The following is a 15,326-nucleotide window of genomic DNA, read 5'->3' on the forward strand; positions in this document are numbered from 1 at the left end:
GGAGGGCAAATGATGGGACAGAGGGAGCCCCCTCCCCCTGTGAGCTCTTTGCATGCCGCAATCAATATGGATTGTGTCGTGTAAGGGGTTAGGCGTAGGATGTCGGCTGTCTATCACAGCCAGCTTCCACTGTGGATGGCGTGGGCTCAGTTTCTAAACCCACACCATCCATAGGACGTAAGTTTTCATCCATTCATGGGAACCCCGTGCCAGGACGTACATTTATGTCCTGTGATGGGAAGGGTTTAAAATCACCCCCAGCTGAGAATCCCACATTGTACCACAAGCATCCAACTGACCCCATGAATTTTACAACTGTTCTCCCAGTCCCAGAAGTTCCCCCTGTGCCTCCCGACCTGCCCTCTTCTACAGAGCTCCTGAAACACTGGTGTCTTCAGGACCCGCCTCGCCTACAGTTATGTGACCTGGGAATGTTTAGCCCACTCGACTCTAGCCTCTTACCAGCGGGGCAGTGCCTGAAGCAGCGGGGAAAAGTGAAAGAGAGGTGAGTATAGTCTTTTTTTTTTTTTTACAGCTGACTGTAGGGTAGAGAACTAGGTGACCAGGGGAGTTAGACCTGGTGATAGGAAGAAGGGGCCCTAGACCCGGGTGTCTCCCATGATATCCAGGTGACTTAACAGCTCTGTATCACATCATCAAGCCACACCAACATATCAGCGGTGAGCTGTCTCACTTCTGACACTACAGGGCGCTTCGTGCAGCTTTGTAGATGTCTTGTCTTCTAATGACCGATCTCAGACAGTGGAGCGCAGCAACTGGGCCACCAAAATATAGTGCCTTACCATTGTCACTGTCAGTCATGTCATTATGGGGGGATCAGTAAGCAGAGATCCCATTGATCTCAGGAACGAGAAGTGTCCCATTCCACGGTTTTCACGGGTGCCTAAGCATGTGCGGTGACTCTGGACACCAGTTACTGACGTGTGACTGACCTATCACAGTGGATGTTTTCTGGGCTACTTTTTGTGTTGTCCTTCATTAACTTGTCTCTAAATCCTGCGATGTGCTGAGCAAGATACTAAACAAGCAGGGAAACAAAAAGTAGGTCCGGCAGATGCCTCGTGGATGCCATCCATCACCCATTGGCTCCATCACCCAGTTGTGTGGCCTCAACTCTGGCAATGTGGGTGAGAGCAGCTGTACGTCAGAACTTGGCTCGTGTATTAGGCCTCAAGGGCCACGGGCCCTAATAACCGTATTTATACACCCACTTTTTGTGGTACCAAATATGCAGATAAATGACTTTAACCTCACTGCTGGGATGTGTTTCAGATGACGAGGAAGCCCTCAACCTCATTATGAAGGACCTGGCTGCCCTGGGGAGGTGCGGAGGATTGCTGGACGGTAACCGCCACAAGAATAACAAGCAGGTAATCGTCTCTCCTTATTGCTTACAGTTGTAATCTGGGTGCCGCAGTGAATAAAATGGTCATGTTTATGGTGCCATGACATATACACTATCCTACCAAAAGTAAGTGGACCCCTGAGCAAGAATCATAAGTACTATTTATTTCTGTATGTTACTACCTAGTGGGGCTCCTAATAACTCTCCATGGCACACCTTCTACTAACAACTGGTACAGCTGGTATTTCCCTACATTCATCCTGCAAGCGACTGGCGAGTTCTCTCAAAGAAGATGGACGCTGTTCATATTGCTTGAGCTGAAGTTCTGGTTCATCCCAGAGATGTTCAGTAGGTTCAGGTCGGACTCTGTGCAGCCGGTCCAATCGTGGAATATCCGTATCCTCAAACCAACATGAAACAGCGCTGGATCTGTGATGAGGCACGTTGGCTTGTTGGAAGTATGGCCGACCATTCCCAGAGTATTACCACATTGTCTAGAAGGTCAGGGTTCACCTCCGTGTTCATAGTCCTTGTCACTACAACCAACGGACTGAGACCATGCCACGTAACACATCCCCAGACCATAACGGACCCTCCGCCGTATATAACTGTTGGCACACCACACTCAGGTAGAAGGTGTTCCCCAGGATCCTCCACACCCGGGAACGTCCAGCTGATTTGTTGGTAGAGTAGTGCGATTCGTCACTCCATAGAACGTTCTTCCGTTGCTCACCTGTCCAATGGCGACGCTCCGTGTACAGTTATAGACGGCCGATGGATTGTGCTTCATGATGGGCGGCTTGTGTGCAGCGACATAACCCATATATCTAATAGCGTGCAGCTCCAGGCACAGACTACGGCTGACACCTTTGAGGGTCTGCATCTTATGTAGCATGGTTTAGGACATGTGACATTCTACTGATAGGGGGTGCAAATACTTTTCTAGGATAGTGTAACTTCTCTTTGTACATTTGGTAGTGCTGGAGACTTCTCTTGGATTTGAGGACCTATTCTGGTAGTTCTATCCGCCGGTGTCAAAAATGCTCTAGGACGCCGTGTGTTCACAGATGGAAAGCAACATGAACAGCATAGGCTATCTGCGGGCCCCCCACCGATGAGCACAATGAAGGGGCCCCAGTGCTTTATTGTACTTGTGCCCCATGCTGTGCCCCAAGTGACAAATGCCTAGAATGCTGCAGCAGATCAATAAGGCTGATATTACACGGACGAGTGCGATATTGGGCTGTGAGACTTGGCAACGTGCAATTTTTTTTTTTCCCCCCCGCTGATGCGAGTTTTTTTGTGTCAAACACCTCGCATCACTTTAGGGAAGCAGCGATCAGCAATTGTTTCCCATAGTTTTCAATGGGAATCCTTGCCCTCACGTAGACTCCGGCTCCCACGCTGAGGTACCACACCTCGTCTATTGTAGCGTCAGTTGCCACATTACTTGGGCCACTTATAGTCTGGTGGCCTGGGGGCCCCGAAGTGAAGCCCTGATCCTGACTGGTGGGGTGAAAGACCGGCGTACCCAGGTGTTATCTTTGGATGGTCAAAAGCCAAACCAGTGTATGGTACAGCAGTAACAGGCGTATGTGAGGGTGTATATATAGGGGAAACATATAATAGGAAAACAGTGGTATATGGGGTTTGTATAGATACGGAAATACTGGTGTATGGGGGAGAGATATAGGGAAACTGTAATATATGGAGGAAACCTATATAGGAAAACAATGGTATATGGGGGAATCATAGACTTGGAGTTGTGTATATATATAGAGAAACAATAGTATATGGAGAGACATATATATTGTGGGAGATATAGGGAAACAGTAGTATTTGGAGGATATATATATATATCTCAGGGTGTATATAGGGAAACAGTGGTATCTGGCATTGCTTGTGACTGTATACTGAATGTGCTCCATCACTGCACACAATGACTCCATCGATTTGTTGGGGTGCCCCGCCTTCGTCGTCACTCATCAAAAAAGCAAGCCACTGCAACGCTGCGCACGCGGGACGGCAAGATGGCAGACCGTTACTGTTTGCAGCTAGTCTATACCGGTGGTGTTGTGGATGAAAAACATGAACAGGAAAATCCACTATTGTGTGCTTTGGCAGCTCCGCACGCCTGTGTTACCGATGAAGCGAAAGACCTAAAACATGAAGACCTGGTTTGTGTTTTTAAATAAAAATCAGTTAGAAAGTTTATTGATTTAAAAAATGGAAAGCGAAACGAGATCTTACAAAATGTGGCACCTCAGGTCATGTCCGTATCAGCAGGGGTGCAGGCGTGTTCCATCTGGACTCGCTGCTTGGATATGGCTATTGTTGTGGTTAGTCTGCCCGTTACTGTGCGTCCCGGCACCAATATCCTTGTGAATTCCTCTGCGGCATTCTCAGAGCATTTTCGTTTTTTACCTTGAGGAATTGCTCTGAAGGGCTGGCTCTGTAGCCATGTGACTTGCTCTATGTGATTTAATCATGTACGCTATATAAGCGCCAATGTTGTTTTGTGGAGCTTTTATTTACATCAAGAGACAAAGTATCATAAGAACTTCATCAGGAGTTGATCTGTTTCATTGTGCTCCAAAAATGTGAAAAGTGAGAAGAGACAAACAGCTTTACAAAGCAGTCAGAGGATCCAGCGTCTGCATCGTGTCTGTGCAGAGAACCAAATACAAAGTGACATTGGTACAATGCAGAGGAGTTGCTTCATCCTTCTACACTGAAAGATAAAACAACCCTCTGGTGTCCAGACAAAACTCCATCCCCGGACTGGAGCGTTCTCCTTCTCTGCCGTCACTCCAATCTTCCAGTTCCAGGTCCTATTATCAGCCATCCAAGATGACCGATGCAAGACTACCTGATATTGGTAGTGTTAGACTACCATTGCACAGTGCCTGCTGTCTGATTGGGCAGAGCTGCTCACGTGATCAGCACTAGCCAATCAGAGAGCAGCGCAACATGTATTAGGTAGTTAGAAAATTGCTGCATCCATCTTGGACAGTCAAACTCTGAGCCTGGAACTGATGAATCAGAGAGCGGCAGAGAAGACCAACTACAGGTAATATACCCTCCTTCCTCTCCTGTCCTGGGACAGAATTTCATCCTGAAACTAGAGGGTCACTTTAAAAAGGTTTTGGGGCAAAAACTGTCAATGACCTATCTTTGGGGATAAGTTATCAATTAATCGCCGGGCAACAGCTGCACAGGATCCCAGGCGATCAACTGATCACCCAGCCAGGTGTCTGTGAAGCAGGCCGGTTGTGCGTCATAGTAGATGGCATCAGAAGTGACCTACATGGCTTCACTCTCATTGAAATCACTTCCACCCAAGAAACAAAACCCTTGCCATAATTGCAATCTTTTGGTCACCCCGTCTCCAAGAAAAAGTGTAATCAAAAGCAATTAAAAAGTTGTATGTACATAAAATGGTACAAATAGAACCCAGGGTGCAGGTCGTCCTACAAAAAAACAAGCCCTCACATGTCCCCATCGACAGAAAGATAAAAAAAAGTAACGGTGGTTACTGAAAATATTTTATTTTTTAAAAGTAGTTCAGCAAAAGAAACCCCAAAAACAACGATATAAATCTGGTATGATGGTAATGGCGCTGCCTCACAGGATACAGGTAACATGGCGTGTGTGCCCTCAAAAACAAAGCACACTTCCCCCACGCAAGATGAAAACATTTTCCCCTTTCACTCCACTTCGAAATTTTTAATTTTGGTACCTGAAGTAGTAACATTAAAAATACAACTCGCCCCTCAAAATACAGGCCCTCCGGGAGCGACGCCGATAGAAAAATAGGGAGCGAGATATGATTGTTGTGAAAGTGGGGAGGAAAAAAACAAAAACGAAAAAGAATATGGCCGCGTCCTTAGGGGTCCTTCACATCATTGCAGCTGCTTTTTACCAAACTTTGTTCAACCCCTTTAAATGTTCTTTAAATTCACGGGTAGGATCCTTATTAACCCTTTAGTGGCACCTATTCTCAGCTCTTAAACTGAGCATATTGTGAATAACAGAAAAAAAGAGAAGGGTGAGAACAAAACACCGCCGCCGTGCCGAGAAACAATTGACCGCCACCGAAAATGGAGTTTCCATATAAACATAAAGCTGCATATTCTGCTTCAATAACAGAGTTATTAACTTCTCTACCGAGTCGAAAACACCGGAAAGATGTCATCTAGTCTGGGGACGAAGAGGAGAGGAAAAGCTTTCTTGTTTTGATTAAAGGAGATGTCCCGCGCCGAAACGGGTTTTTTTTTTTTTAACCCCCCCCCCCCGTTCGGCGCGAGACAACCCCGATGCAGGGGTTAAAAAAACCACCCGCACAGCGCTTACCTGAATCCCGGCGGTCCGGCGTCTTCAATACTTACCGCTGAAGATGGCCGCCGGGATCTTCTACCTTCGTGGACCGCAGCTCTTCTGTGCGGTCCACTGCCGATTCCAGCCTCCTGATTGGCTGGAATCGGCACGTGACGGGGCGGAGCTACACGGAGCCCCTCTCTGGCACGAGCGGCTCCATAGAAGAAAGCTGAAGACCCGGACTGCGCAAGCGCGGCTAATTTGGCCATCGGAGGCCAAAAATTAGTCGGCTCCATGGAGACGAGGACGCCAGCAACGGAGCAGGTAAGTATAAAACTTTTTATAACTTCTGTATGGCTCATAATTAATGCACAATGTACATTACAAAGTGCATTATTATGGCCATACAGAAGTGTATAGACCCACTTGCTGCCTCGGGACATCTCCTTTAAGTGAAAAGCGCTCTGAACTTTAACCAAAAACAAAAACACAAACGTCTGCCGGCAAAGGGGAGGAATGCAGGAGGCAGAGAGGAAAGGGAAAGCTCCAAAACAACCGAAAATAAGAAGATATCCTCTTCATGGACTATTTGTGCATTATACCTCCCAAACTTCGCGCGGCCCTGATGATGACCAGAATCTGAACTTGGAGAAGGAATATGAAGCACGGAAGGGGATTGTTTTTAATCTTTTTGGTTTTTAGTAAGGCATCCAACCTCTAAAAATGCTAATACCTATACACAGCGGGGAGTCGTGCGGAGAGCTTTCAGGTCCTCTGGATGAATGGTCATCACCTTTAATAGATTCAGAGGGGTTGTTTTGCAGTTACTGACAACGTTTGCACCGAATGCAGCAGGATGAAATTCTGTCCTGGGACAAGAGAGGACGGAGGGTATATTACCTGTAGTTCATCAGTTCCAGGCCAAGTTTTTGACTATCCAAGATGGATGCAGCAATTTTCTAACTAATTTTCACGTGATCAGCTCTGGCCAATCAGAGAGCGACTGTCAGTCACGAGTTTAGAGATGGTATGTAAGCCATTTTATCCCAAACATGTTCAATGAGGTTACAGTCTGATGAGTTTGGGCGCCAAGGCAGTGTGGAGAAGTCATTGTTGCGTTCCTCCAACCACTCCATAGTGATCCGAGCTCGATGATGAGTGTTGAAGGTCCATTCACATCTTTCCTGAGCGCATTTGAGGTGTTGTTGGCAATGACGTGGGGTCATCAGGGGCACCCTTGTTGGTCTTCAGCTATGAAGCCTCAGTCAATGTAAGACACAACATGAGCATTGTGTTACTTGTCTAACTTCCACATTGTTGTATGGCTGGGTTAGTTGGTCCACTGTGGCACATCATTGCCGTGATGCCAGGCAAATCGCCCAATATTCAGCTCTAGGATCAACCACACGTTGCCTGCTGTGTGATCTTCTGTCCGATGTCTGTCTATGGTACAAACAGTTTTACTACAACCTGGATACCATGGTTAAGGAACAACCAACAAGTATGTCTATTTCAGAGTTACTGGCACCACACCTCGGGCACCAACAATCTGCCTACGGTCAAAGTCACTCAAGTTACCGTGTTTATCCATGACTGCCAAATGTTTCCTTCTGCTGTACAGAGGAGAGTGCAGAACATCATGTGGGAGCAGATCTGATGCGGCCATCACATCGTACCACTTAAGGCCCAATGTGCACGGGCGGATTGGATTCTGCATGCGGGAGCCCACAATGGAGTCCGAACCCGCGGCCAAGGACACTGCTTACCTGTCCGGGTCTTCTGCGTGCCTGTCCGGGTCTTCTGCGTGCCTGTCCGGGTCTTCTATTTTCCTCACTGCGGATGTGTGTGGAATCGCCGGCTGGCACACTGCCGCATCTGCACAGTAGATTTTTTTCTTTTTTAATTCCTGCTTTGCCGTGGATTGGATGGCTTCCATTGACTTCAATGGAAGCCGTCTGTGTGGGAACCGCACTGAAATGAAGTTTGCTGTGACTTGTTTTCCGGACTGAAAGGTCTGCAAAACAAATCTGCATGCTTTAATTCATGTGGAAACGCCCATACCTCCCTATGGACGGCTTGATTCGTGGATCTTCTGCGCGGACTCCGTAAATCATATCCGCCCATGGACATTGGGCCTTAGTGATTACAAGATGTCATGCATCGATGGTCCTACTGCAGTGATCGTTCTGAGTAGTTTGTACACTCCTGCTTGCTTGAATGCTAACCTGTAAGATACTCACTGAGAATAGAGTCTGGGCGAATAACCTTCTCGAATCTCCTAAAGCTTTAAGCCATAGCAGCCATGAAAACTCAAGATGTGCTGGAGGCCGCAAGCGTTAATTGGAAGCAGGGACTGGGCATCGGCTCGTGAGCCGCCTGTTTGCATATGTTGTCCATCAGTAACCTGGCAACTGCAGCAAAACTCGTGTTCTGCAGCCAGTTAGTAAGAAGACCCCAGTCCGGGCTCACGTTTCAGGGGAAGTCTTTTATTATGGAATATCACAAATCCAGATGTGGAGAGAAGAAAATAAGTTTCAGGCTTCACCGAGATGCAAACACCTGCCGCCTCCAGCCATCCATGTGGAAAATCCATGTCTACCCAACGCGGCGAGAGATAAGTCAGCTGCTCGCAGGCTGGAGCTCTCGGGTGATTAGGAACTGTATGGAAGAAGACGTCTCGTGGCCTGAAGAGGATATCTGCATCGCTGTCCTATAGTAACGGTGATCTTTAGAGGAACGCGCTTTTTATCATGTTTATTCCTTGATTGATTAGGCAGATTTTCTTGCCCTGATGGTCAATGTTACCCGGCCGATCAGTGGCTGATCACCTATCCTGAGGAGGCATCATCAATAGTATTTCTGTGAAAAACCCCTTAGGCCTCATGTCCACGGGCAAAATATGATTTAAGATCCGCAGCGGATCTCCCGCATGCGGATCCGCATCCCATAGGGATGCATTGACCACCCGCGGGTAGATAAATACCCGCGGATGGTCAATAAAAGGGATTTAAAAAAAAATGGAGCATGAAAAAATCTGGACCATGCTCCATTTTCGTGCGGGTCTCCCGCGGGGACGGCTCCCGCGGGCTTCTATTGAAGCCTATGGAAGCCGTCCGGATCCGCGGGAGACCTAAAATAGGAATTTAAAAGTATTTACCCATCCGGAGCGGACCGGGAAGGTCTTCTCTTCCTCACGGCCGCATCTTTCTTGCTTCGGCTCGGCGGATGTGCCCGGCGCATGCGCGCGGCACGTCGACGTGCCGCCGGCGTGACGAATTCATCCGCCGGCCGAAAAAGAAGATCCGGCCGTGAGGAGCAGCAGACCTTCCCCGCCCGCTACGGATAGGTAAATTCTTTTAAATTCTTATTTTCAGCGCTCATGTCCGCGGGGCAGGAGGGACCCGCTGCAGATTCTACATGTAGAATCCGTAGCGGGCCTGATTTTCCCCGTGGACATGAGGCCTTAAACTTGACAAAGTGTTAAATGCACAGTTGTAGCACTCTTTAACATGACCTTTTCAGTGGCTTTTGTGGTGTTAAGTGTCGGATTAAAATTTGCTGCAGCGGTGTATTTAATAAAAATCTAAAACACTCGCTAATCGGCTGCACATCTCCCGTGAGAGCAGTGAGGTATACACCTGGCCTATGGGGACGAGCAATGTTAATTGTGATCATCTGCTCCGATTAACCGATTCTCGGCCCGTGTGAAAGAAAATGATCAGCAATGGTTGCATCAGGCCGAGAATTCAGCTTATGTCGAAGGACCCTGAGGGTCCATTTACACACACAGATGATCGCTCAAAATTCGTCAGAAACTGACAGTTTTGAGCGATCATTTTGCATTAGCTATTAATTGGCTAATCAGCTTATTAGTAGCTAACTAGCTTCATTTGCATGTATTTAGAGAACAGCGGGTGGTCTGTTCTCTAAATACATCGCTATTGCTCCGCAGTGGGACCACTGCTGAAAGAATGTTATCAGCGCTGCCCACAGAGAACTCCGCGTGCGGTCCGTCTTATCAGACCCAATGGATTTTTAAGCTGAACTGAACTCAGCGATGGCCAAAAAGTGCACAATGGGCACACATGTACACACAATGATTATCGCTCAGAAGATGGCTTTTCAGTGATAATCATTATGTATAAAAGGGCCTTTAGAGATTATCTTTACATGTATAAGTATTTTTGTATGGTCAGCATAAAGAACGGCCAGTAAGTATTCTTTCCAAGGATCCATCAAGGGAAATTTAATATATATGCAGGAAGGGCAACTAAAATAACAATATAGGAAAGGGTTCTTTACAGCTACAGTAAACCAGATATAGAATGTCTGACCCCAAAAGGTGGTAGTGGCAGATACAGTCACTGCATTAAAAATGGTCTGGATGCTAATGATTTAATGACCGTTATAATGAAAGGGATTGTCAGAGGAAAAAAAACAAGTCCTCCACGGTAGAAAATCATAAATAAGCTAATAGCTCTCCCAGGTCTCAGTCATTAATGTTCAAGCTTTCTCAGATCAGTCACGCATCATTTATTACTCGATTAAAGGGCTTATCTGAGATAAATTTAAAAAAATAGGGCCTCATGGCAAAAAATAATAAACGAACTACTACACACCTGAGAGCTCCGGAATATTCCCCCTTCCCCTGTGACATACTGCTTACAGGCTGCAGCAGCCTGCTTATGAGTTATCACAGGCTGCAGCAGCCAGTCATGTGGCTCAGCGATCGAGTGCTAAGCTCTGTGATCGGCACACACAGGGTGCTGCAACCTGTAAGAAGTATGTCACAGTGGAAATCCGAAGCTGTTGGCACGGAACTGTGGGGACCCAGGAGAAGTGATTATTAGCTCATTTATTATTTTCTGCCGGGGGGGGGGGGGGGACGGACCTAATTGTTTTTAAACTTATCTCAGATAAGCCCTTTAATCTAGTAATAAATGGTGTGTGACTGATCTGAGAAAGCTTGAACATTGAAGACTATGAACACTTGACTATGAGTTTTATCTTTATTATGGTCATAAATTAGCTGATAAGAAGATGCAGGAGAGGAGAAAGAAGATCGAGACTGAGCAGTTAGTGGATGATGGGCATTCTGCAGTTTGCTGTATACAGTGATATATTGAAGCTGCAGAAGACAAACTGTGCAAGATTTTCAATTACACTCTGCTACAAAAATAACATTCGGCCCCAAATTGATGAATTTCAGTGAAGAGCAATGTCCCCAAACGTCCCATATACTTTAATTGGCATGTCTTTTTTTCTAACTATGTAACTAGGATAACACCATTTAGAAATACTCTACAGCAGGGGCCCCCAAACAGTGACTCAGGAGCCACATATGGCCAGCGACTACCTGCTGTACATCTCATTATAGGACTTCTAAGTTATAGGTACATAGTTGAAAAGTTTGAAAAAAGACCCAGATTCATCCAGTCCAACCTGTAATTCTACTATGTTGATCCAGAAAAAGGCAAAATTCTCATGATGCAAATACCAGTTTCCCCATATTATGTGAATCTTTCCTTCCTGATTCCAAATAGAGCAATTGGACTAAATCCCGGGATTACTCGCCCATCTCTATATTTATAGTATTCAGAATTTACAATTAGATTTTTTTTTTTCAGTGACATGGATCCTTGATTGTAAAAGTTTTTTTTTTTTTAGGAGAGGCGTCTCCAGACCCCTCTTGACTTGGTACAATGCAGTTTCAAACGGCAACCTCTGGCCTAGTGATAGGTTTAATGGGCATCGTATGTACAGGATGAGATTTTTACGTGTGCTGCTGGGATTTGTTGTACTATGTACTCCTAGCAGCACAGTCAGGTGGTTGAGGGTTAATTGAGCTGGCTGGGTGTGGTACTTCCTGCTGGCCAATCTCCTGGATCTGTGCTCACATATAAACCCAGCTCCTGGTCAGTCTCTGGCTGGACCCTAGGGTGAGCACTCATGTTACTTCTGTATCCAGTAACTTGTTATCAGTCATGTTCAGCTTGTTCCCACTCTGATCTGTGTTTGCAAGTAGGTCTGTTGTGTCTCTCTGCTTCCCCAAGATTGTTTGGACACCTGTAGTCCTAGTCTGCAGCCCCCTTTTCCTTCCCCCTGTACAGGTGCAGCCTCCAAAGGTCTTATGTCTTATTCTGGGTGTCAGTTGGTGTAACTGGACACTGTTCCCTGTGTCAGCTTGTGTAGTTGACTGTCTGTTCTGTGTGTCAGTTGGTGTAACTTGACACGGTTCCCTATGTGAGCTTGTGTAGTTCACTGTCTATTTCCCCTGGTATGAGGACACATAGACTTGCTGTGAGTTTCATCTGTGTGCATGTGATCTCTGAGTGGAGTCTGTCTTGTTCCTGATGCAGCTGGCTGTGTGTCCAGTGCTCTGTTCTGTCCTGTTGCAAGCTTTGCTGAGTGATTTCTGTCTTGCTGGTTCATGTCCGTTAGTACGTTTAAATTCTGTCAGTTTCGTGTCAGTTTGCTGTGTGACCTGCTATCTGTGTCCTGTCCTGTTGCAGCTTTCTGTGTGAACTCTGTCCGATTCTACTGGACTCCTGGTTAGTGTAGGGACTAGCGGTATAACCAGGAGCCGTGAAGTGGCCCGCTAGCTTCCATGTTTTGTACAAAATGTCAACCAATACCTGGTATTTATATTCAGCTTATCATCTGTTTCTAGTGGTTGCATTGTGGCTGCTGTATGCTGTGTATCCTATGATTCTGTCTGTCATGTAGCATTTGTATGTCTCCTGTTCTGTGGCATGGTTCCTAGGATCAGCTAGGGCCCAGATCCGAAGACCGCTGGGCTGCCCTTATTGGGGCAATGTTCCCCGCTTAGGTAGGGCCATGCCATCCTCCTGCGTAGTACAGGGTCAATTGCCTGAAACCTGTGTGAATCCTGTGTGACCCTTGTGCTACCTGTGTCCATCTCTTCCCATTCTCTCTATCCCTTTTAGGGTGCGATCGTGTGGGCTCCCATGCTTAGGTTGCCCACACGATCGTAACAGAGATTTCATCATTGATGACTGAACTGACTTTCCATATATGGAGGAAAATACCTCCCATTCTCCTTCTAAGGGCATCTAAACCATGGTGACACATAAAGCCATAAAACATCCTATAAAACGTCCTTCCTTAAGGGTCAATACAAGAACGCAAGAAGAAACCGGTATCATTTGCCTGGTGTCCAGACAGTCTTTAATACGTTGTAGGTTTGTGCCTCCTACATGGCTCCACAATCTTAGGGCTGGACTATGTCTACTTCTGGAAGGCATCCAGCTTCCTCCTTATATAGTGACGTGGATCCTTGATGGTAAAGATGGTTAAGTTTCCTTATATGGGGATGTAACCAATCTTCTGACCTATCGCCTTTTTATTCTACATACAGGTATGCCTCTTGCTTGTCATTGCAGAGATGCCTTTAGTGATTCTTGTCACTGCAATAGGTCTTTTAGGTGTTGCCTTTTGGGAATACCTCAGGATTCTCTTCTCTCCGTTGTAGTATCTACTGAAGTGCACGAACCGATTGGCTGGCAGGGAGGCTTTTCCATTGGTCACCGATCATTGTATAAAATCCGGCCACACCCTGTAATGGGTGCCAGTTGTTTTGCTAATATCTGGTGTCTGCATGCTGTTCTGAGCTCTGTCTGTTTGGGTCCTGTTGCATCTGCCTGGCTTTGGTACATGCATGCAGTACGGAGCTCTGTCCTTTGGGACAGTCTCCTTCGATATCGGTTATCGGATGCCTGTGTCTAGTCATGTCCTGTCTGTTTCCCTACTCCGTCAAATGGGTGATGTCTGACATTTTCATCCCTACCCTGTCAGATGGGTGATGTTTGACACCTCCGTTCCTACCCTGTCAGGTGAGTGTTGTCCGATGCCCCAGTCCACAATCGGCTTGTATGATTGTCAAACTCCTGAATCCCTTTTTGGTGTGGACACCTGAGTCTTGTCTTGTTTGTGGTGTTTGGTGTGCTCTCCTGTCTTAGGGTACAAGACGTGGGGTCGTCCTTGTCTGGACGAATGCCCTGTTTTCAGGCATGGACTTCCAAACCCAATATTTGGTGAGGGAAAGCTCTTCTATTCTTGTTTGTCTCGTTGTATTTCTCACATGTTGGTGGTAAAACATGTTTATGTTGGTCCTGTAAGGACAATCGTCGTGTCATGTCTTGACGCGTTGATAACATTTGTGCAGGCGGCCAGGTGAATAAGCCCTGCATGAACATAACATAGCCAAATTCTTTAGGGAGAACTCTTGATTAGCTGACGGAGAAGTTCCGTGTTGTTCTTGGGGGATATCTTATTTTAGTGGATAAACTCCTGTATCCAAACTTCTCTAAATACGTTCTGCACACGTCCTGCATCGTATCAAGATTCACTTTATTCTGGGCAGCAAGTCCGGTATTTTCTTTTAATCTAACCCAGTCCACACACACCGCCTTCCCCATATGTCCCAATGGAAAAACATTGGCAAGATGCAGTAGGGTGTGATACAATAGGGCGTGTTAATATGGTGCGTTGGTTAGAAATAAGACTAAACATTTCCTTGATGCTTTGCAATATTTTCTTGATGCAAATGACCCTTCCTGCTCTTGGTGTTCATCCAGTTATATCCAAGGCACTCATAAACCTCCTTCCCCATAGAGTAGTCATACGCACATTGCACAGTTTTATATTTAAGATGATGATGTGTAGAAGATCTGTCATGTCCATTCAGTACCGGATGTACAACTCCGGGCCGGTAGATTTCTGGAACCTGTCTGCTCTCTAGTGTGGTGCACTTTAGAGGACCGATCCGCTCTCGTGTGGTGCGCTATGGAGGACCTGTCCGCTCTCTTGTGTGGTGCACTATAGAGGACCTGTCCGCTTTCTTTGGTGCACTATAGAGGACCTGTCCGCTCTCTAGTGTGGTGTACTATAGAGGACCTGTCCGCTCTCGTGTGTGGTGCACTATAGAGGACCTGTCCGCTCTCTAGTGTGGTGCACTATAGAGGACCTGTCCGCTCTCTTGTGTGGTGCACTTTAGAGGACCTGTCCGCTCTCTTGTGTGGTGCACTATAGAGGACCTGTCCGCTCTCGTGTGTGGTGCACTATAGAGGACCTGTCTGCTCTCTTGTGTGGTGCACTATAGAGGACCTGTCCGCTCTCTAGTGTGGTGTACTATAGAGGACCTGTCCGCTCTCTTGTGTGGTGCACTATAGAGGACCTGTCTGCTCTCTTGTGTGGTGCACTATAGAGGACCTGTCTGCTCTCTTGTGTGGTGCACTATAGAGGACCTGTCCGCTCTCTTGTGTGGTGCACTATAGAGGACCTGTCTGCTCTCTAGTGTGGTGTACTATAGAGGACCTGTCCGCTCTCTTGTGTGGTGCACTATAGAGGACCTGTCCGCTCTCTTGTGTGGTGCACTATAGAGGACCTGTCCGCTCTCTTGTGTGGTGCACTATAGAGGACCTGTCTGCTCTCTTGTGTGGTGCACTATAGAGGACCCGTCTGCTCTCTTGTGTGGTGCACTATAGAGGACCTGTCTGCTCTCTTGTGTGGTGCACTATAGGGGACCTGTCCGCTCTCTTGTGTAGTACGCTCTAGAGTACCTGTTGGCTCTCTAGTGTGGTGCGCTATAGAGGACCTTTCTGCTCTGTTTTGTGGTGCACTA

At 46.8% G+C, this 15,326-nt stretch overlaps 1 protein-coding gene across 2 annotated transcripts in view; it reads left to right on the top strand.

Annotated features, from left to right (window-relative positions):
• The window catches only part of LOC136587035 (mitogen-activated protein kinase kinase kinase 3-like), a 120,206-nt gene that overhangs the window by 45,451 nt on the left and 59,429 nt on the right, over positions 1-15,326 (top strand). For both annotated transcript variants that reach the window (XM_066585446.1, XM_066585447.1), the window contains exon 3: positions 1,294-1,391. In XM_066585446.1, the coding sequence (XP_066441543.1) occupies positions 1,294-1,391 (98 nt within the window). The remainder of the gene's footprint in view (positions 1-1,293; positions 1,392-15,326) is intronic.

This window comes from Eleutherodactylus coqui, chromosome 12, assembly GCF_035609145.1.
Source record: "Eleutherodactylus coqui strain aEleCoq1 chromosome 12, aEleCoq1.hap1, whole genome shotgun sequence".
NCBI classification, from domain to species: domain Eukaryota; kingdom Metazoa; phylum Chordata; class Amphibia; order Anura; family Eleutherodactylidae; genus Eleutherodactylus; species Eleutherodactylus coqui.